Source organism: Atractosteus spatula, chromosome 19 (assembly GCF_055471065.1).
Source record: "Atractosteus spatula isolate fAtrSpa1 chromosome 19, fAtrSpa1.hap1, whole genome shotgun sequence".
Taxonomy (NCBI): Eukaryota; Metazoa; Chordata; class Actinopteri; order Semionotiformes; family Lepisosteidae; genus Atractosteus; species Atractosteus spatula.
Genome location: NC_142724.1, coordinates 2,206,829 through 2,229,475, shown reverse-complemented (window position 1 = coordinate 2,229,475; position 22,647 = coordinate 2,206,829). Strand labels below are relative to the sequence as shown.

Below are 22,647 nucleotides of genomic sequence, written 5' to 3'. Positions count from 1 at the left end.
TTTTAATTTTAATGTTATTTCAAGTCTTCAGAAGGTATCTGTTCTGCAAAAAAACGCTATCCAAGTAATCCCAAGCAAATTGACCGAAACTGTTCAATCCAAGTAAAACATGCTTGGATGCATGTGTGCTCGTTCAAACCTACATTCCCCACAGATACTGCTGTGCTGTAACAAAATTTAATCATAGCAATTTACTGCCACTGTTCGCTGCATCCTAGGGGTCCCTCTTAATAAAAGGCCAACAGAATCTGAATTTCCTTGGGGGAGGCATATACAGAATAGAATGGTTTTGTGTTCAATGGAAAACACAGATGGAAGTTAATTTTTTTTTGCCATCTGACTGATGATCCCTGAAAACTCTCTTGATTTTATGAAACAAAAGAGCCTTTAATTCTTCTCTCTGTTTATCGCTATCATCCCACCAGGAGGAAGAGGCTTAGTTATTGCATCCCCACACCAGCTGCAGATGTCGATACTGATACTCTCTGCGTCTGCATCACAAACACAATCAGCTGCAATTTGTCAGCAGATTGCTGTTTGCGAAGAGCCTGATTTTATGCATGAGGAAAGTTACAACAATAATGATGTGCTTCATGTACAATTTTAATAACTAATGAGAGAGAAAACAGAAAAGCAGAAAAGGCTGGGAAATAAACAAGGAAAAACTATATCAGGAAAAATGAGAGCAAGCCTTCAGCCAGTCTAAAATGAGACAGACTACTCAGATTTCATTAAGCATAACCAATTTCATGCGCTGCAAACAAGCAATAGGCTTTAAAACAGAAAAGTTGCTAGGGCCCTGTAATGAAATAACTATAGAAAATGCTCAGGTAAATTATCCTGTTTTTTTAAAAGCACTTTTCCTGGCCATATGTGAACTACTAATGAACACCTACAAAACACTGATTGATTTTATAGCTATTACTTCAGAGCATGGAAGGGTCATATAAATAAGCCGACCTGCGAGTTTATTCCCAGCAGTCCCCTGTGACTCAGGGCCGCCCGGCTCAAACTGATTCTGTGTCTGAAAACAAGTGCAATACTGTGTGCTTAATCTCAACGAACAGGGAGAGAGCTTTTGAGCATGCAGTGTGGCATTTAAAAATTAATTAGACATAGAAGATGCTGATTGAATAGAGATGCTCAGGCTCTCCCGGGGGTGATTACCAACACTGAAAGCTGGCCGAAACAGGCAGCTGCCGAGACCCAGGGCGCCTCGGGAACTGGCCTGGGCTCTGGGGACAGATCTTCAGAGACAGAAATGTAAAGAACAGTTTAAAACCTGTTTTGAAAAAACAAGCCTCTGCTCAGTGGAAGGCTGGCTATCGGCTTCAAACGTTGTTTTTCATCCGAGTGTTAGAAATCTTCAAGGGCTAAGCTCTATTGTAAATGCCAAGTGAAAACATGTTACAAAAATGGACAGGAAAATGCTGCTTTCTTTGTTTTTATGGTGGAGGTTGTTGCATACTGGGAAATGGCCCATATTGAATGGAAATGGGTCCATTTCCCATTCAGTAATGCGAGGATCCCATTACTGAAGTGCCAGGTGAGGAGAGAGCTAGACAGACTCCTTTCCCCTGCAGACGATGATTAAATCATATGATTTATGGAAGCATATACAGTGCGGATACAGTATGAACTCTGTATGGGCGGAATTAAATGCTTTGCGGGCAAAAGAATGGTAACACGCACCCCCTGAGCACTCAGCTGACACTCCGTTTCACATCTCCCACACGCCCTGCTGGGGTTCACTTCTTCCTTGCGTGAGGCCCCCTCCTGCAGCACGCCAGCGGAGCACAGGAGCGTGCAGGAGTGAGCCAAGGTCCGGTTTGTAACATAGCCATATATCACCAGTGATAGCATGCCTAGGCCGCAATGCGTTTTTCTGACGGGCCTGCTAGTGGCCTAAAGAGAGAATGCCACGTGCAGTGTGCACTGTCCTGTACGTGACTTTCCACACTAGGCAGAATGAAAGGTGCCTCTGATTCTCCGATGACTCGTGCGAAGACTCTGCTTTCGGAGAAGAATGCCAGCCTTGTCCTGGCAGAGACATGGCCACAGTCTCCGGTGATTACGGAGGCACCGTAGTTGAGGAGCCTTTTGCCAGGCTGATCTCCTCGTGACGGCTTCAGGGACTGTTTCAGAAGAACACAGCCTCTCCGTGCGGAGCGATGAGGTTCCCTTGCTGCAGGACAGTGCCTCCGCCCCTGCACGTGGTGGAAAGCCCTTTTCCACAGCTGGGTCTGCTAGAACCCAAAGCTATTCAGTGGGTTTTTCCACTGTCAGGTGAGGGACAGTCTGTGCCAGAGAGTGGTGTGTGGGGGTGGTGCAGCATGTGTGGAGAGTACTGTGGGTATGTGTAGTGTGTGAGTGTAGCGTGTGGCTGTGTGCACTTGTGTGAGTGTAGTGTAGATGTGTGTAGTGTGTGTGAGTATAGTGTGAGCGTAGTGGGGCTGTGTGCATGTGTGCGTGATTGTTGTGTGGCTGTGTGCATGTGTGTGAGTATAAACTGGGTGTAGTGTAGGTGTGTGTATGTGTGTTAGTGTAGTGTTGCTGTGTGCATGTGTGTGAGTATAGGGTGGGTGTGTGCATGTGTGCATGTGTGTGAGTATAGTGTGAGTGTGTGCATGTGTGTGAGTGTAGTGTGGGTGTGTGCATGTGTGTGAGTATAGGGTGGGTGTAGTGTGGCTGTGTGCATCTGTGTGAGTATAGTGTGAGTGTGTGCATGTGTGTGATTATAGTGTGAGTGTGTGCATGTGTGTGAGTGTGTGCATGTGTGTGTGAGTATAGTATGGGTGTATGCATGTGTGTGTGAGTATAGTATGGGTGTATGCATGTGTGTGTGAGAGTAGTGTGTCTAAAATTCTAAAATATTATATAGGACACCATCACAGTACAAAGGTATACATACAAAATATTTCTGTAAAGACTGAAATGTGAAGAACATTAATGTCTTTCTGGCGTACTCATTTATTAAGAATGACCCAGGGGCTCTGAGGGAGAGAATTACATTGAAGGACAATTAATCTGAGCTGTGGCTGGAGGAGCACAGCAGTTCTCTCTTTGGAGAAGATAATGTTCTTGCCTTTGAAATCTGAAGAGGCAAGGGAAAAAATCCCATCAACAGCACCAACAATTCATCAGAAAAGATTAAAAGAAATTAAAATAAAGTGCCCATATTCCAGCTAAAGCTTACATTATTTCCCTGTTCATTAAGTCATTACGAGGCCTGTTCAGAAAATAAGAAGTTGCAGTAAACTGTAAAACCTCTCACAACAGTTCAGAGAAAACTCCCCTCTATTCACGATGCAGCATTTTCTATAGATGCGCTCATTAGAAGGTGCAGCTGCCACCCTGATCTTAACATACAGTAAGAGCAGGAATGACAGTCCTTCAAGGCTGTGGGATTCCTTGATCAATGAGCAGACCGCATGGCCCCTCGTCCCCCTCAATGTGACTCCATTAACACAGCTTCTGTCAGAGTAGGGTCTGCTGTCCTCCTTACACAAGGACTGTAATCACGGAGGAGGCCGATTCGTGGTCAACGCTCTGGAATGGAGTGTCAAGGAGAGGGCCCAGCAAGCTCAAATGGGAGGGAATAAATGCAATTTCCTCCGATGCACCTAACCTCAGAGATAACAGTGAGCAGTGCAGTGATGATACACAGATATCCAAGGCATCCAAAGCCTTGGGCATAGAGCCACACCAGATGTCAGAGAAGGGAAGGCTGTTTATTTAATTAACCCGAAATATTAATTCCTGATTAACTGCATGCTGGCGGGAAATAATTCATAAAAAATTAAGCATTTACTAAGTTTTTTTACAGGTTATATAACTGGTATTGAGGATATTTTTTTTCTGCCTATACAGAACTGGCTGTGATATCTGCGCACCTAAAATCCAGTTGTATCCTGTTGTCATTTTATTCCCCAGCAATAGAAGCATGGAGCCCAGAAGTGAGTCTGAAAATGCATCTTACGGGTGTCAGGTTGTGAAGAGTGTTTCAGACAAGCAAGCTTTACTATCAGGGTAGAGTGGAGGAGCACTTAGCCTAGATGGGAAACATCCACTTACAGTTCGCTTTTCTCCATGCCCTTTTCCCTTTAAGGGGTCTCTGTTGTCATTTGCTTTGATAGCTGAGACAGACGCATTTTGAACTTTTGTATTTATTCTGCCGTGTTGTTGTGGATCACAAAACATCTTATTTATCTGGTTATATGATAATAGCGACTTTCCCTTCTTTTTAAAATGAATGGAATTAGTTTTAATTGCACACTAAACATGAACAAACATTTCTACCTGTTTGAAAGTTATTGGCTAACTGTTCTGAGTGTCTCATCCAGCTGTTTCTCGAACGAAGCTAGGGTATTGGCTTGCTCCACCCTCCCACCACCCTTTGTGTAAAGAAGTGCCTCCTGTTCTGCACTTCCATATAGTTTCCACCTGTGTCCCCTGGTTCATTAACAATAACACAGCACGCCTTATAAGCACATTCTTTCCACTTTGGAAAAAAATACTCGATTGCAAATCTGAGGTCGAGATAAAAACGAAGAAAAGTACAGGGATCTGGAAAAGGCGGCGCAGTGAGGAGGAATCCTCTGTCACCGCCACTTCTCCTGGGTTTTAATGACCAGTGCAGCCTGTTGCCTGATGGGGAGGTATGTTAATTAGTCTTTGTGAGTTCGTCCTTCAGCGCACAGCTAAAGTCAGGGCGTTCATCAAATTCGAATTCAGCACAGCGCCGCAGTCAGGAAGCTCCCTCAATGAGGCTATTTATAGCTCTGTGCTCACTAGCACTGATGAAGAGACAGTCCTGTTTGACGCCGACGTCTCTGCCTTAGAGCAGGCACACGTGCCACACAGTGCCACTCCAGTGGCATCACGGCCTTGTCTCTCTTCTTAAATGTCATCATGTCTTTGATGAGCATCAAAAAATACAAATCGGCTTAACTTTGATAGGGGGAGGCTGAAAACAATTACTACACACGTTATGGATGGCTGAACATAATTATTAGCAGTATTTTATCTTTATAAAAAAGAAATTCCCCACAGACAGCTCTTTACACAAACGGTTTGCGGGGGACAGGAACAAGCTATCCGGCCATGTTGTTGAAGCTGATACCCTGGCCTCTTTAAAAAAAAAAATCAGTTGATCGGTGGATCAATTAGCTACTACTAAACATGTCACATGGGTGAAACGGCCTCCTCTAGTTTGAAATCATTCTTGTGTCATTATGTTTTTAGAGCACGTATACAAGGGCTGCAGCACAAAGGCTGGCCAGAGAGCGTCTCTTATTCAGAGCGCTCGGAGACAAAAACCCGCTCATTTTTGGCATCTCATTTATCATGCTCGCGGTATCCCTTTCCCGTTGTGCGTGGAGGTATCCAACCCACTTTATTTTATTTCATTTCTGATATAAAGTGCTGCTCGGCAGCCGGCCGCTGTATGATTTTGCACTTGATTAAAAATGTTGGGGTGCTCCATATAAACATCAATCACTGACGCTTTGGAAACTCCAGGACTGAGCTCCGTACAGTCCAACAGCTGATAACAGCGGGTAATGCAATTTGTTTTAAAACAGCACATTCTACTGCATGGCATCAACATAACTGCAGAGTGATACCCACCAAATTAATTCACTTGGAATGTCTGCTGAGGAGACGTGCTGCAAAAGATGAAACCCTCTGCATGCACTCGGTGTTTTGCAAATGTACAAAGGGTCTGTCTCCCTGCGAGTGAAATGTCCTTTTCTGCACAAACCTGTCACGTCCTGGCCTCACTTATCGGGCCTGGAATTTCTCTCAAGCTCGGAGATTCTTTTTATCAAATTTTCTAACATCGCAGGGGGTCTGCCCTTGGGCATTTACAGGAAATGGCACGGCACCCGCGCTGCACTCCACTTGCTCGGCTCCTGATGGCCGACAGGTAGGTGACACCACTGCATCACACCAGGCCTGTCTGTCTGGGGAGCGGTGCCGCTAACCCGGGGGGACAGTGCATCTGGCGCGGCCCCAGGTGTGCAGCGGGGGGCAGGCAGCTCTCCCCCCTCGGGAAGGCGGCCACAAGCCACGGGCTGGCTCAGGTGTGGGAGGCTCCAGCTGTGGTTTCTGAACTGGGCCGGGCCGGGCCGGGCCGGGCCAGACCACCTTCGCGCACAGAAATTTCACACACCCTGAGCCCTGGCGGCGGAGGAAGGGGAAATAAAGATGGGGCTGTTTGTGCGCTGGAGTTTAAAGAACACAGGGGGCAGCACGGAGGACTGCAGGGTGGGGGGACCCGGGGGACCCCTGGTGGGACACTGCTGTTGTAACCTTGAGCAAAGCCCTTCACTCGAGCTGCTCCAGTCAATACCCTGCTATATGAAAGGGGCTCCATGTCATCACTCTAAATGACAAAGTGTTCTTAATCGATTTGCTGTGTGAAATACGCAGTACAGTACCCATTACTGCGCAAACACAGTACTGCATTAGGCATTCTGCACAGCTAACTGCAATGCCACAGACTTAATGCACATCTGCACTATGCTCTTTTTGCATGGTCTAACATGTTTGTTTTCCAGTACTTCGTATTAATTGTTCTCCACAACATATTTACTGTTCTGTTGATATTATTTATTGTGTTTGTTTGTGATGTACTGTCTACATTTTGTGGTGTTGTCTGTTGTACTGTGTTGTCTGCTGTGCTGTGTTGTCTGCTGTGCTGTGTACGTCCCGAGAGATCAGCGTAAATAAGAATGCCAATGTACATGCACATATGGCAATAAACTCTTCTACTCTACTACTCTAATACAGGAATATAAAACTCACCACTGTTTTTCCAAATGACTACATGGACTGTTGATTGTTATTACATGTAATTACAATGGTCCTCTTATTATATGTAATTATACTGTCATTACACATTTACTGTAGGCCTTTTTCAAATTTTCAAATCTTTAGTAAACTTCATATTGTAGAAGAAGTTCCTTGCAAAACAAAACAAAAAAAAAAAAACTTGGGATTAAGCGCCCCTCTGCAAACATGCAATGTTCTAACAAGCTGTAATTTCAGCAAGTTCTGATGCGTACAGTGTGTTTTTGTTTAACACCAATATGTTAAAGGGTTTATCAAGCAGTTTGAACCTGCTTACTTACATCAACATTAGGTAGCCTGGGAACTGGTCAGAATAATGGTCTTTGATGCCACTGGTTAAAGTATAATGTACTTTTCTTTCTGAAAACGATGTGCTCTTTTCCTCTATGAGTCCCGTACGAGGTCCCGGTTTTCCTAACCGGAGATCAGAGTGGAGGGGATCCGGCAGGGGGCTGACAAGCGGCGGGCGAGAGAGAGCCAGGCAGGCGGGCGGGACCCAGGCACAGTGCCCTGAATTACAATATAGTACAGCAGCGGAGAACAAAGACAAGGAGAGCTTGTAACTCCGGCTTCGCGCTCCGTCGCACGGACGTGGGCTGACAGCGCTAATGTGTCCCTGCTCAGGTTTGATGCATTATTAAAGAGCCGCGTGGCGCTGGGTAAAGGGCAGGGGATGTGATCGGCGAAGTCCTCCCAGATAAAGTGACACGGACGAGCGGGGCCACAGCCTGTAGGGGGCGCACACGCACAGGCATTCAAGTACAGGAGCAAACGTTTCAGCAGCTGTCTGTTACAAGGACAGTCGCTTGTGTCAGGCAGGTGTGGTATCTCCGTGTGGTAAGCCCCTTTTAGATGTCTACTGAATTAAAATTGAACATACTGGGATACCACTGATATTAAGACTGATTAGTGTATCTTTTCTGCTGTTTTTTTATATGTTAAATTAACAGAAATCGCTTCTTCCTTTTTTTCAGATATGTGGTCTAGATATTCTTTAGTCGCAACATCTGACCCCGTCCTTTCTGTATATTCAAATACAGTTTTCCAAAAATGTAGAAAAGGCATTGCTTTCTAACTTAAAACCTCCTCATACACAAAAAAACATTCATGGGGTTTCATGTCATTTTTTTACATATTGGACAGTATCTGTTCCCATCATTTTGACATGAAGATGAACACGCTGCACACAGGTAGGGGGCAGGTACGAGTTCATGCCCAGAGTCTCTCAGGAGGATCTGATGTGCTTCTGAAGACATTCTGGTGTTTTGTTATGGTGTGGGGTCTCTGAAGCAGGGAATGGTTAAAGTGCAGCTGCTGTACTGTACGTGACGAGTTAATTAAGACAGCGCAGCAGTGAGAAATGATGTGGTCCTGGTGAACGAGAAGCATTCCAGGCAGACTTTGTTTTCTGTCTTTTCACGCCGGAAACTCCAGGGGGCGGCTGCTTTCCGCAGGGTCCCTGCTACGTAGCTGTACTCGCGCGCAAGCTATTTTTAGCCCCGGGATTAGCGAGCTCTTTCGACAGCGCCGGGATTTTCTCCAGCGCAATTAAAAATTCGCCAGGAATCCGGAGCTGGGGAGGGGGAAGGCAGAGACGAAAAAGGAGAAGGAGGAAAAGGGAGGAGATGAAAGAAAACGGAACAGAGAAAGACTGAGAGAGATGGAAGGGTGGGAGGAGAGCTGCAGAGTGAGAACAGAGAGAGAGGCAGGGGGAAGAGGCTCGTGGGCAAGCAGACTGTTGATTCAAGTATTCTGTCCTCCTTAATAAGAAAAATGTGATGTGGGCTGATTTTAGGAGAGAGTTAACACTGGACAGGCGAGGGGGGGTTAGAACAGGATTGAAAATTGCGGTGTTGCACGCATATAACCGCAGGACTACAGACTCCCAGAGCTGGTTACAAACAACATTACAGCATTTGGCTCTGGTGGAATGTTGCATCCACGGATTATCACACATCGTGTTACACCATAGAGTCCGTGGGCAAATTTCTTAAGACATTTCATTGCTTCCGCAGTCCGTGTTATCTCTGGGGAGCTGGAACCTAATGGACAACAATTGGGAATCCTTTCTCTGACCTTCACGGGCTTCTTGCGGGCCTCTTCGTTGTTCTCGGCCTCCTCGTGCTCCTTGCTGCCCTGCGGGAGGTTGGAGTAGTTGGCAAGGCTGCTGAGCAGGGAGGAAACCATGGGGCTGGTGTCCATCTCCTCCTGCAGGGCGCACAGACACAAGAGCATCAGCACCCTGGTGCACCTGCAGAGTAAAGGGCAGCTGGACTGTGCTCCAGACCCCACGACTTCATATGTGCTGTGGTTTATGACAACAAGCATGCAAAACACGGACAAACCTTTTTTCGTTGGCTTCTACCACGTTGAAACATGAATTAGTACAGCCACAACATGCGTGACGAGAGCCCCCGCTATGATATTCTGCAGATTTGTTTTGTGAGGTAGAAGGTCCTGGCTGTTCTCACCTCGAACAAGGCCATGTTCTTGCCATCGTACTGCTGGCCCTTCTCCACATCGCTGCTGTTGATGAAGGGGCTGCTCTCCTTGGGGTTGCCATCACCTGCAGGGGGCGACGGAGAGACAGAAAGAGTCGTTGTGCTGGCTAATTTCATCCACATAATGATTATTGGATGGAGTTAAAATGAGACTTTAAGCCCACACAGGCAATCTTGGACATTCATGTCCCTAGTATGAAGGTCTGATCAGTAATGCCTTCATACCACAACTTAAAAAGCTCTCCCAGGGTCCTCCCAGGAACTGTGTTGAAGCAAGTTATCACTGACTGGTATGCCAATTTACCGACATTTCATTATTAACTTATTTAGCTGTTAATCCAAAACTACCTATATTTGTATCCATTCACTTTATATATTTTCCTGAATTCCACTAGAGCAATTTGTGTGACGTTCCTTGCTCAAGCGTACCAAAGTGAGCTACAACCAACTGAAAGTTGAATTCACAACCTCCCTGTTACAAGTCCAGAGCCCTTAGCACTCCCCTACACTGCTGCCCGTAGGAGAAGAACCTCATTCAACCACACTGCAGGTTTGATGCGTTTCCAGAGAAGGATACATTGTAAGGGAGGATTTAGATGTGACCTAGTGACGGCAGGGTCACACTGTTGACAGAGCAGTGCAATCGATTCCCCAGGCTAATCAAAGAAGACCTAAACCCAGACTTTAGGTATTGAAATTAAAATCCATATGTTTTCATTAACACTGGAGATGGGTTGGGGAAAGGATTAGGGGAGTGGACAGTGTGTCGATCGGACCTAGGATTGTCTTTATCCCTTTTCACTGATGTTTCTGCCCTTGGATCCCAAAGCACCAATATACAGACGTTAACCACAGACATCTATAGCTAGTTTACCACTGTCACATGTCTCCCTCGCTCCATGGAGGACCATCTCAAACTAATGTCATGTGTGCTTTCAATGTCCTGCATGGGAAATCAGATGATTTCCAGGTTCAGTAAGCACAGGCAGATCTCAGGGATTTAAAGGCATTAGAAAGGTTACGTAACCCAATGTCCAGAGAGCTTACCCGGAGGTTCACTGACTCATCTTTCCATATTTCTGCCCAGTCAAGCGTGTCTGAACTTTCATTTTTAGGCGGCTGTTTCTTCACAGTCTGGAGTTAGTGCTGACTTTTCTCTGGTACCGCAGTTTGCTATTTTTTAATGGATCAATCAAGCCTTTCAATACTACACAATGGATATCCGTCTACTTGAGCCACAGTTGTTCATGAAAAGGTTACTCGTGCTTAATTACAGTTATGCTTCAATAAATGAGCATATATTGCCCTTCGGTGAAAAATGTAGCATCTGTCAGTCAAAGGGATAGCAATTATTACTAGCTCGAAACATTTAGACTTATTATAGAAGAATACACATAGGGCATGGTGTCTGGGAACAGATATGTATGGTTACAAACAAGGGTAAAGAAAATAAAAGGATAGATCAGGATAATACAATAATTAAAATTAATAATTAACCCCTCCCCCCCAATGTCAGATATGTCAAAGATATACCCAGGTGGTCACTTAATTCTGAGGCACCTGAGTAACAAGTTACAAACTAAAACAGATGTTTATTAACAAACTAAACAACACATGATATGTTACACTCACACACAATGCTGTTTACAAACCAAGCATCTCAGGAGCCTAAGTTCTAATGTCCCAGAAAACCCAGACTTCTAACCCAGTAACCTGAACCTTATATAATGCCTGAACAGGCCAACTAAAGTGATAAACCTGCGCTCGGATTAAAGCTGGAATACGGCCAGAGCTAAATCTCCCTACCTACAAACCTGGGTGCCTCAGAGTGAACAGTGAACTATCTCCCTATTCTAAATATTAATCACTAAATCTCTAACTTGGAGAGGACCGAGGATTCCATCAATAAGAAAACAAGTTTCCTAAAATAAAGGACAGCAAGCTCTCTTAAACGTAGCTGGGGTCTGGTCTTCGGGGCTGATCAGAACAGGGTCCTCTCTTCTGACACACACCTTCTCTCTGTGCTCCCTTCCTTCCTTCTGTTCTCCCTCTCTCTCACCCTGGCTGTCTCTCCTTTGTCAGGGGTCTCCAACCAGGACTGGTTTTCACTTCTCTCCAGAGAAGCTTCTCTGACTATGTGCCCTCGCTGCCTGTTTCCTGCCAGTCTGTAGCAGCAGAGCACAGAAAGTCCTGCCTCCCATACCATACACACATCTCGCTTCCAAAATCTCTCTTTGCTTGTGAATTCAGAAAGGCGGCTGCTAGGTGGGGTAAAGATGGGTCCTTCTTTACATTTAAAGTTCCAGTTTTCCAGCAGCCTTGCTGCTCGAGCCACCCTGGCAAAACCTGGCCATTAAAACCACCAGCGAGTAAAGCAAGCCTTGTGGTCCGAGCCCCGTTCTTCCCAGCTTTTACTGGGCCATACTGGGAGCTCGGCTTCCTCTGCCAAGATTTCCAGGCTGTGCCGTCCATCTCGATCCAAGCAGAGATTTTTACAGGATGAACCCATAAGCCTCAGGTTTAATGCCACAATATCAAGGCAGACGTTAGGAGTCTGAAGACCGCGGGGTGGTGAAAGGTATTATGCATTATGTTAATTCCCTACAGGCACTTTTTGTTGTCACTATCCATTCTACATTCCTTTATTTCCGATACCTATCCATCAATAAGAGCAATCATTACAGAAAGTCAATCAATGAATCAGATCAGCTCGGAAATTCATCAGAGGAACCTGGATCCATCCAACTGGATTAGCCTGGAAAATGAAATGTGGAAATGCAGTGTCAGATATGAGCACAATCTTTACAGCGGTGTCACTGCTGTTGACAGGGTGTTGGAATAAGTGAAAGATTTAATAAGATCCCTGTCCCCCCGGGAACTCAGTTCTTGAGGGGGCAATGGTGCGTGCATCTGTGCATGCATGTTTGTTAGGGAAGCAACTGCAATGTATAGTTGCAGAAGGCTGTCCATGAATAATAATCATTCTAAAATCAATTAAATCTTCAGATACTCAGACACGTGAGAGCAGTCTACACAACAAAGCAAATAAAACTGTTGGACAAATATGGAAAGCACATATAATAAACAGCAAAACCTTAAATCTAAAATGTAAAGATCCTTAAATTTGAAAACCCTTTAAAAGCATTAGTGTCCTGATTTAAGACACTGCTGTCTCCCAGTACTTAACGATCCTGTGAAATGGAAAATGATCTGAATAATACAGTTCCAAATGCAATTCAGTAACAGCTCGCATATATCTTAGTAATAAATGAGTAATGACTGTTTCTTTTTTAGTTAGAGTAGAGTTGTTTATTGCCATATGTACATGTACATTGGAATTCTTAAACACACTGATTGTCAGGACATACACAATACAACAGACAACAGCACACAATGTAGACAACAGGAACAATAAATATGTTGTGGACAAATAAATAAATATGTAGTAGTGAGACCCAAAAATGTTAGATGTAAAAAGTGCGTAGTGCAGATGTGTATTAAGGCACTGCAGTTAGCTGCTGAGGATGTTGTTTACCTACAGGATGTGAGCAGTGGGCTCCTCCCTCATTTTTTACGTTAGAATAGAAAAGACAATTAAATATGCAGGAGAGATTAAATATTTAACTTTTCAGTCAGTTTTATTTAAATAGTGACTATTAAATGCGTGCCATGGATTCTAGAATGGCACCAATTTAAATATGTCATGTTCTAAGCTAAAAGCCTTCAAATAAGCTGAGTCTTGTTAGAATCTCCTGAGGTTCTGGGCTGCCAGTCAGTGTCACAATGAATATAATTGCCTGAATGGAGTTTTAATTAATTACAGGAAGGTTATTAATATGTAAATGCTTATCCCTTTGATGTTTTTTTTTATTGTATGCTTTTTAAGGTTTTTTCTCACATATTTATTTAGCTTTCTCCTTAGGAGAAGCTGTTGTGATCTGTGGAGTGAAGCTCCTTGGAGTTGTAGGAGACCTTGCTGTATTTTATAGGCGTGTAAAAGAATCAGCTGAAATAGAGGTGACCTTTTCTCACCTTCAGGCCTCTAATGCACAGAAACATGCAGTACCTCCCTCAGCAATGGTCTAATAACCATTAACAATAAAATGTAAAGCTATTATTTAGTGTATCACCTTTTCGTTTTGTTAATATACCCGGCTGTATTTCAAGTTCTCAGGCTGTATAGTGTTGGACTGAATAATTTACACAACAGGGATTCTAGGTAGCTCAATCAGGAAAGGCCCAGTACCCACTCACAGGGCAGCTTAAGATCCATGATCCACCCTGGATCTCCACTAGTGCAGTGTCAGGATTAGTCACCTCAGATCCCTTGACTTTCTGGGAAAAAAAGCATCTGTTTTGGGAGGGGGGGTACGCATACTTGAAGGAGAGATGTGCCATTCCTCCAGTTGGTGTGAACTCTCCCACCAGGAAAGATGACCAATGATGACTTCCACACCTTCCACAGGTATGGAAGTCACTGCCAGATAGTTGAGTCTTAAAACAATTTGAGATTCCAAACTTGATGGAAAAATATTTCATTTCCATTTCATTTCATATTCCATTCCAAATTTCTAAGTGACGGATTAAAAGATAAGCATCTTTACCACCTACAGTACTAAGTTTTAAGTGTCCTGCACTTATCCCCATCAATGAATTGACTTCATCACTCTGCTCTCCTCCCCACTGAGAGCTGGTGTGTGGGGAGCGGACTGGTGCACCCTGGCAGCCATCACATCATCCAGGTGGGGGCTGCACATTGGTGGTGGTAGTGGGATTCCCTATTACCTGTAAAGTGCTTTGAGTGTAGTGTCCAGTAAAGTGCTATATAAACGTAAGAATTATTCATTATTATTATTATTGTACTGTCCCTTGTTTCGGACCCTTCTCTGACTTCTTCAGGTGTCTCGTATAACAGGTGACAACAGGTTGTATCTCCTATGTACTGTCTGTAGAGGGAACAGAGTGTCTCTTGGGAGTGTGGCCCATGCGGGCAGAGGCACTTCTGGGTGATAGATTGCAGAGTTGGCACACTGTAAACTGGACCGACACAAGCTGCATCTTTTCATCTGGGGACACTTTTCATAAAAATCAAAAAAAAACCTCAAGGGATTTTAAAAACCAAATGAAAGGCATTTCCAGCTGCTACAAAACAGTGCTTAGTCTTTTCTGTGTGCCATATTTTTATTCTTAGCTTTAAAAGAAGCTGTTGACGTCCCCTGCTTCCTTTGACACTCCTGACGCAGAGACACCAGTGGGGCTTCAAAGTGGCAGGCTGTGTGTGAGCCGGTGCAAGACTGCACACATAAAAAAGTCAGAATATGTTACAGGGACCATCTGCCACCATCTTATAAGATGCACAGCCTGAGCTCGTGACCTTATTTCCTTCAGTTGAAGACAATCAGGTCAGACAGTCAGAAAAAAAAAAAGCAGGCCAGTAATCCCGGAGATGTTTGAAGTGACTGATAAACTACCTGACCAGCTAAGCTCCACTGCAAGGGAAGAGAGGTCCTGTCGATGGAGCAACAAAGCCCTTTAATCGATCCGACGGCAACCACGCGGGCTGGAGCAGCGAGCCCCTGAAACAGCGGCCCGTCCTTCCTTCTGTGAACGCAGAGCGCACAGGGGAGGAAGACGGAGCCCGACAGGACAGGCCTGGCTGGCACAGGGGGGGACGGCCGGCGGAGTTTGTGCCACTCAGCTTTGACGAGCTTGAGCCACCTTCGGAAATCCATTTTGCCTCACCCACCTGAAAAACCTAGACTGCACAGATACCTGTGACGATCTGTGTTGATTAAAACTCCTGCTCAAAACGCCTGCAGGCTCAGCGGACAGGATCAGCTACATCGCTGGCTTCAGAGATAACGGCTACAGAAGTGAACACCAGAGCACATTAAACCACAATATTAACAGCCGCTCCACTGCTCACATCAAAAGCCCTCCCTGGATATTAATTCTGGCTGGCCTATGGATACTGTAGTTCACAAGCGAGAGCATACTCTAACCCCCAAATTTAAAACACACCTTTTAACTACCTCTGGTAATTACAGTAAAAAACAATTTTTCAGTGCAGTAGCGCTGATCATTTGAAAAGATACCATAAAATATAGAGCCCAACAGCTGCAGATGAACTGATGAAAGAGAATTTCAGTAGTTACACCGCTGATAAAATAATAAAATAATCTTCTCTCACATTTTGATTTACCAGGGTGTTCCTGTACACAAGGAATTTTGACACGAATCGCAATACGGAAAAAAAACAAGGAGAAAAATAGAGGATTACTGCTACAGTACAATTATGGTCCTGAATAGTTTCGTATGCATCTGGAAATTGTTTTCTATCAAAAATCTACAGTATTTTTTTTTGAGTCTGAAATAGTTTCCTGGAATTCTGTATCTATTTTGCACCAGGCTGTGTAAAGGTTGTTGCACTGGTGCAACACTTTCTGCTTGATTAACTGCATCGAGTAGCCGCAGCCAGCTCCTCTACATAGCGCCTCGCTGGAATGGGGACAGGGTACCTTTTCATAGGAGAGCCTGACTCCCAGCTCAAGTGCCGCAGAATGAGGCTGCCAACTAATTCCTCAGCTCACGTTCCAATCCACTGAAAGGCATGCGTGTCAGCTTTAATTTGAATTAAATTCTAAAATCATTTTAAGCTTCTGAGCGCTGCTTTCTATCACAGACATCTGGTAACAGAGGACTTATTAATAAATAATAAAAAATCATGCAAGTCAGGCTCTGGCCCAATTTCCTTGTCTCTGCGACTGGGAGAGGATACATTTGTGGTGAAAGTCACATTAGCACACATATCTGATGTTTTTTTTATTAGATCCTTACTCATCATCCCTTTCTGCCTAAATTCCTCTGAATGTTTTTTTAAGAAAATAATAAATACTTAAACAGGTGCATTCTCATCAAATTGATAGGAAAAGATAGACAAATATTTAGCCCACATAGCTAAACTTGACGACACGGAGACTGGAGATTGCTTTATGGTAAGGTTGTTCTATTCTCTGCTCTGCTCGGTCAGCTGTATTGTAGAACCAGTGCTGATCAACCCTGCCCGAGCCTCACTGTCCCTGGGAAGTCTTATATGTGCAGTGACAATGCTGTTACACTAACCTCTATGCAGTTGCTCTCAAAAATGCAGTAACATGTAAAAAAACATGCCTTTCCACAGCACTTCAACAGCCAGGACCTGTGAACACAACTAAAGACCGAACTGAAAAGAAACCAGCAGTCTTTTCCACGTCCTGTGTTTCAGATGACAGGGCAACTGATGTCCAGCTGTGTGTTGAGGGCCTATCCCAGCTACTATGTACATGCCCTGCGTTCAGATAAAACAATGCATCGTTTTACTGTACCATTATGCATTGTGAATTTGGATATTTCACTCAAACCTGACGGGCCTAAAGCAATAAAATGTTTATTAAGCTGCAGATGCAAAATCTAAATTCTGTTTAACAATACCCTCAAGTCCTGCATGATGTGCAAGACAGTGGTGCATGAAATTGATGTTTTCTGTAATCCGCTATGTTGCCTTCACAGAACCATTACAAAGGCTCTTTCCTGTGGTTTCTGGAGGGGTTCACCACGCACAGTTCAGCTGCACACTGCGACTTTTTCTAATGAGGAAATGCCCTGCCTGGAAGCCATTGCTACTATACAGCACTTCCAAAGCTCCAGTGTTTTCTTAGTTATTAAACTCAGGCTCCCTTACTTCTGGGGTGGGGAGGCAACCAGATGCCGGCTTTCAGGTTCCAGGCTTCCTCTTGTTTTATAACCATGCTTATATTAACACTCTTGGAGACATGATCTCAAGTAAAAACTCATAGCAGGGATCTGAGTGCTCTGCATAGCCACACAGCGTAGTCCGCACTCTTACACAGAATCGCACGTGCTCTGGCGGGGCGTACGTGCACACATGATTTAGATTCCAGCTCTCGTAATCAGGAGGGAGCTTGGCAGAATAAGTGCCTCTGCAGGATTTTGTTTTTTTCTGACACTCTCGGTAATGTAGAGTCTTGTCCAGGAGCAGAGCTGTCAGTGGTGATACGAGGTACGCTGGAAACAGACTATCTGTGTGCAGTGTCAGCCCCCCCAGAGCGCCACCTTGTCTCTTTCTTCAACACGGGTGATTTAAATGGAGGGGGAGGTTGGGACTGCCTCTCCTCTTGCAACCAGTGACCCCCGCAGGCTGGATTAACGATGGTTGATTAAAGCGGAACAACAGTGCTGGACTCCTGTTCAGGAGGTTGCTGGTTCATCTTCTGTGCGGGGACAATCAATAATCGGACTCTCTCACCATTGGAGGGTTCAGATGCAGGAAGACCAATGAAACACGACCAGAAATATAGCCAGCAGCTATATCATCACCCTGCCCACTTGAGCTCAGCAGGTGTGAGCCTGGCCAGTATCTGGATGGGAGACCTCCTGGCGAAGGTAAGGTTGCTGCTGGAAGAGCTCACCCTGAGGTCTGTGTTGCTCCTGATGTCCCACTATAGTGACGGGGACACTATATTGTAAAAAGGCACCGTCCTTTAGATGAGAAGTCCTGATTCTCCATGGTCATTAAAAATCCCAAGGTGTTTTTCGAAAAGAGTAGGGGTGTTTCCCAGGGGTCCTAATCAAATTCTCTCCTGGCCTTTTACCAATCATGTCCTCCTACTTATCCCCATTTCTGAACTAGCTCCATCACTCCGTTCTCCTCCCTACTGAGAGCTGGTGCGTGGAGAGCGTACTGGTACACTCTGGCTGCTGTTGCATCATCCAGGTGGGGGCTACACATTGGTGGTGGAGGGGAGTCCCCACTACTTGTAAAGCTATTTGAATGCAGTATCCAGAAAACCGCTATATACAGTAAATCTATATCTATATTTTACAGTAAAGAATTATTATTATAGAAGGACGCGGAGTCTGAGCAGGAATATTTTGCACAGGGTTCAAGCAAATGTTTCTCATGTCTGTTTGTATTTCAGGGGACACGCAATGTGGAGCACTGCCAATCCAAAAAAAAGTAAGATGAGATCATTCCTGCCAGAGGGGCAACAAGTGAGGGGTTCCTGGCAGGAAAGAGAGCAGGTTGTGTTCATCACTGCAGGAACTGGAACAAAGTGGTTGCTCCTGTCATTAGCATCAGTGCAGGGAGAGATGGATGGCAGCTGATAGACTCTGCACGCATCTGAAAAAAGACGTACCTTTGCAGACTGACTTGTCAAGGAGAAGGAAACAGTGACAGGTTCTGAGAGAAGCCAGTCTAACAGTGGCACAGCAGTAGTCAGGAAAGACCCTCCCAGCCAGAAACTCCTGAGTCCCTTCCTACCACTGCCAGGACAACACAGTCTCACTATGGGTTGTAAGAAAAGACTTTTCTAATGAACAGAGAAGGCATCTGCATCATGGGCCCCTTATTTATTAATTCAGCAATTAGGCTTCTATTAGTTTATTTCTTATTCCTATTTCTTATTAAGATTGTTTTGAGCAATGGCTTCAAAACGTTTTATTTTGCTGCTGAAAGAGATTGGCCTGAAAGCACTGTCCCATTAAGTAAAAGGCAAGGATGCACTGGCAGAATTTCTGCGACACAGACATTCCTCTCTGTGAAACACGACAAATAAACCACCCTTTCCTGAAACGTGAAGTTTGACAAAATAAACATTCTGTAAAGACCTCTGCCATGAAAGCTGCACTCTTATTAAGTAGGCTGCAAAGGAACAAGTAATAGGTTTATTCCATGCTCTTTTCATCATGGAATAAACCTATTACTTGTTCCTTTGCAGCCTACGCATGTTGATGCAGCTTCCCACCTGAACTACTCTTATTAAGTAACTGTTTATATTGTCATATGAGATGTGATAATTTTTGCTAGGATGGAGAAAAGTTAAGAATAGCCCACTGTGTACCAATCACAGAGGAGGCTCCGAAACTATTGCTGTCAGGTTTACTGCACTGGGGTATTATTCCGAGTGGGATTCAGAGTGCGGCAGACAGGGGGTTAACAGACACATGTCAGGCTGCCTGTGCCCTCAACTTCACGTCTGAATTCAATCTCAAGCAGGAACATCGATCTGCTCATTAGAGTACAGAACGCTGGTGCAGAAGTGGTGCCCGCAGGGAGAGGAGGAGAGAGCAGGAACGGAGAAGAGGCAGTGAGAGAGGGAGATAAGAGACAAAGAATTTATTTAAAATATGATGGTACTACCGAAAAAGAAAATTGTTTTTCTTCCAGCCATGAGGGAAAGAACAAGACTGACCATTTATTGTGAAAAAAAAGATGCCCCCTAGTGACTAGAAGATAGAAAAGAATTAATCTTCAAGTTATTAACAAGCGTGGAAAGGGGTTGTGATAATAACAGACACATGTTGCCATAGTAAAAGGACCAAATCTCAAAGTGAGCTATTTTTCATTATGACTGAATAAATGTTTTTGCTTTGTGTAGGCAGCGGTGTTCTGGCTTGTCAAAGAATCGAAGGCCGAGGGAAAGGGCAAGGCCTTCAGTAAGAGCCATGGGTGTCTGTGTTGTAAAAGCAGATTCAGACAGGATGCCATTCACCCCATCATAGTCAATTGGTTGCTAATAGTCCATTGTTCCAAGGGTCTTATCCACCCTTTTCCTGAAGAGTCAGTGGGAATCAAGACTCTTCAGGCAAAAGTGCTTCCTGTTTTCAGTCTTAAATTCAAGCCCTCTTTGTTTCCATTTGTGTCTTCGAGTCCTTCATATACTAGCGACCAAAAGCAGTCACTGTGGGCTGTCAGTACCTTTTTTCTATCTTACTTATTGGAACTGAGGTCTGCTGATACTGCCTTCTGTTCAGGACCACAGAGATTCAGGTCCTGTGACCTGTCCAAGTGAGACACTGCATTAAGCCCTGGAATTAATCCAGTCGCCGTCATCTGAAGGGCAGATGGATGCTAAAATATTTTGCTTAGACTAAATAAGAGCTGCGGTAGAGATCTACAAAACGACACCCCGATACTCAGGCTCTTAAGGAAATGGAAGCAGAGGCCCTGAGCAATGTCTGTGTGCCCACTGCCTCCACAGGGCACCGGACAGGAGCAGAGACCTGCGGATGGACAGCTCTGGGAAATCTCGCCTGTGGCATCCATCTGCTTCATCCTCGTCTGCCGGAGAAGGCCAGCACACAGAGGGGACAGAAGCCGATTTCACAGCAAACCTCCTAGATAAGAGGTGGAGGCGTCTTACGGAAAAGAACTGAGCATTAGTATCTCCCATCAGGCAGCACAAAGCCCTTGATAGGGGGATCAGCCCACGCAGAAGGCAGCTGATCCAGCACTCACCAGAGAGGGATCCGTTTACCCCTCTTACTCAAGACAAGGATTTTTCCGAGTGCAATAAAAAAGAAAGTTTACCACTGTTATTTACACAGTAGTGTCCTTCCTTGAGTTAATCTCTCACTATCAATGTATCAGTTAATCTCTCGGTACCTCTCACACTCTTTGTTTTACACACTGAGCATGAGAAGAAACTTAACACTCATAACTGCAAGAAATTCACACAGGAATTTTCTCAAGCTTTTTCATAGCAGGTGCACAGATGTTGTATTGAATCGAGATGTCACAGGTAGGCTCATTCCTTCATGCTGATTAATGCTTGCCATCAACAGACGGGTCTACTGTGAAGTGACAGGACAGCAGGCCGCCACCGCAACCCACAGGAGGCGCTGTTCCTCCAAGATATGAGAGGACACGGGCTGACTGATGCCCCTGCTGCCCTAATGGCGCGCCGTCACTTGAGGAGTCTGGATCACCCCAACCCTGTGCTCCAGCCCCTGAGACAGAGCCTTTACTGGGATCAGCCACTCACCATCTCCTCAACAGGCCTTTTGACTCGAGGAGAAAGCGAGGAGAATTTGTAACCCCTGACCCCACGCCTTCACTGAGCTACTGTTAGCTCCGAGCTGCTCACAGTTCACTCCATGGATTGCATTGCAGGTTGTTACCGCCCATGAATTTGAGGTATTGAGGTATTTGAGGTATGCACTGGCACCAGTTCCCCTTTTTCTCCGTCTGCCCTCGATCTGTTACTTTTCCCTTTCACAAGAATCTGTCAATCTTATGCCTTCTCTTTTCATTCAGCTGCCTCAGTCCATCTAATTGTCTCCTCCTCCTGCTCCCCTTTTACCATCTCTTTCTCCGTCTTGCTCCCCCGTGGCCCCCCATGGTCCCCCGTGGCCCCCCGGCCACGCTGTCCCTCTCCAGAGAAGAGGAAGGGGAGGGGTGCGTCTCTGACAGCGCTGACAGCGCACTGCTGCCATCTCCGAGCTGCTTTAATTGGTCCCTGACCTCTGAGGAATCAGTGCAGAATGCCAGCTGCTGCCCAGTCTTTCAAATTCTCACCTATCAGGGAGCCTTCAAAAAATGAAATTAAATACCAACCCAGTCGTATTGTCTGGGGGCTTCAAAAGGAGGCTTCGATGTTTTGATAAACTGTTTACTTTTTCATTGAAAAAACGTCTTGTGATCTTGCTCTTCTGGGTGCACGCATTCCCGGTCAAGGCAAAATTGCCGAAGTGTGAACATGCACCTTCCCATGTTAAAGTTCACAGCCCAAGACTGCCGGACACACACTGCCCTGAGGCTTTAAGACAAGGCTCCCAAAGCCTTGAGGCCAACTAGCATGTTCTGTAGGTCTTCAATAGCACAAGATACCTGAAAAAGAGTTGAAGCAGCTTAAATCAACCTCTGGGCCCATTTTGCCCTCTTGCACAGGCACTGTATGAAACTTCCCATACATTATGGAGACATACAGAACCAACTGGGCTTTTTCTTTAAGGAGAAGAGCTGTGTTAAATACTAGGCTTAAAGCAGGGCTAACCTATTCTAACTTGGGGGTCTCTTGCCTCTCCTCCAACCGGCACCACAGTATAACTTCTGGCCAAAACACATTTGCACTCATGTACTGTATATTCTGGAAATTAAGAAATGTGACTATGGCCCTCTGCGTTAAAAACAGGCCCTGGTCCAAATCCATGTTCTCCACCAGGGCAGCAAACAGTCGGGGGCATTTGAGGTCCTCCCACTTGTTGAACTGCCTAATCGAACCTTAATTATTTAATTGACACAACTGCTGAATCTTAAATAAACACTAAAACACTGATTCTCTGCTGCAGGAGGGTCAGCTCAGTTCTTTGCTTGGCTGCAGTGCTTTCCCGCCCAAGCTGAAGACCAGTTAGGTGGCCCCAGTGGCCACAGTGCTATTTTCACTTCCCAGAGCACTGCAGCCAAAGAAAGCTCGGATACAGACCCAATGAAGTCCCAAGGCGTCTTCTGTTT

The 22,647-nt window shown here is 45.1% G+C and overlaps 1 protein-coding gene across 2 annotated transcripts in view; it reads right to left on the bottom strand.

The window, feature by feature from the left end:
* Positions 1-22,647, bottom strand: part of slc12a5a (solute carrier family 12 member 5a) — a 174,664-nt gene that overhangs the window by 31,866 nt on the left and 120,151 nt on the right. For both annotated transcript variants that reach the window (XM_088937802.1, XM_088937803.1), the window contains exons 3-4: positions 9,324-9,418; positions 8,929-9,060 (exon numbers count right to left, since the gene is read on the bottom strand). In XM_088937802.1, the coding sequence (XP_088793928.1) occupies positions 8,929-9,060; positions 9,324-9,418 (227 nt within the window). The remainder of the gene's footprint in view (positions 1-8,928; positions 9,061-9,323; positions 9,419-22,647) is intronic.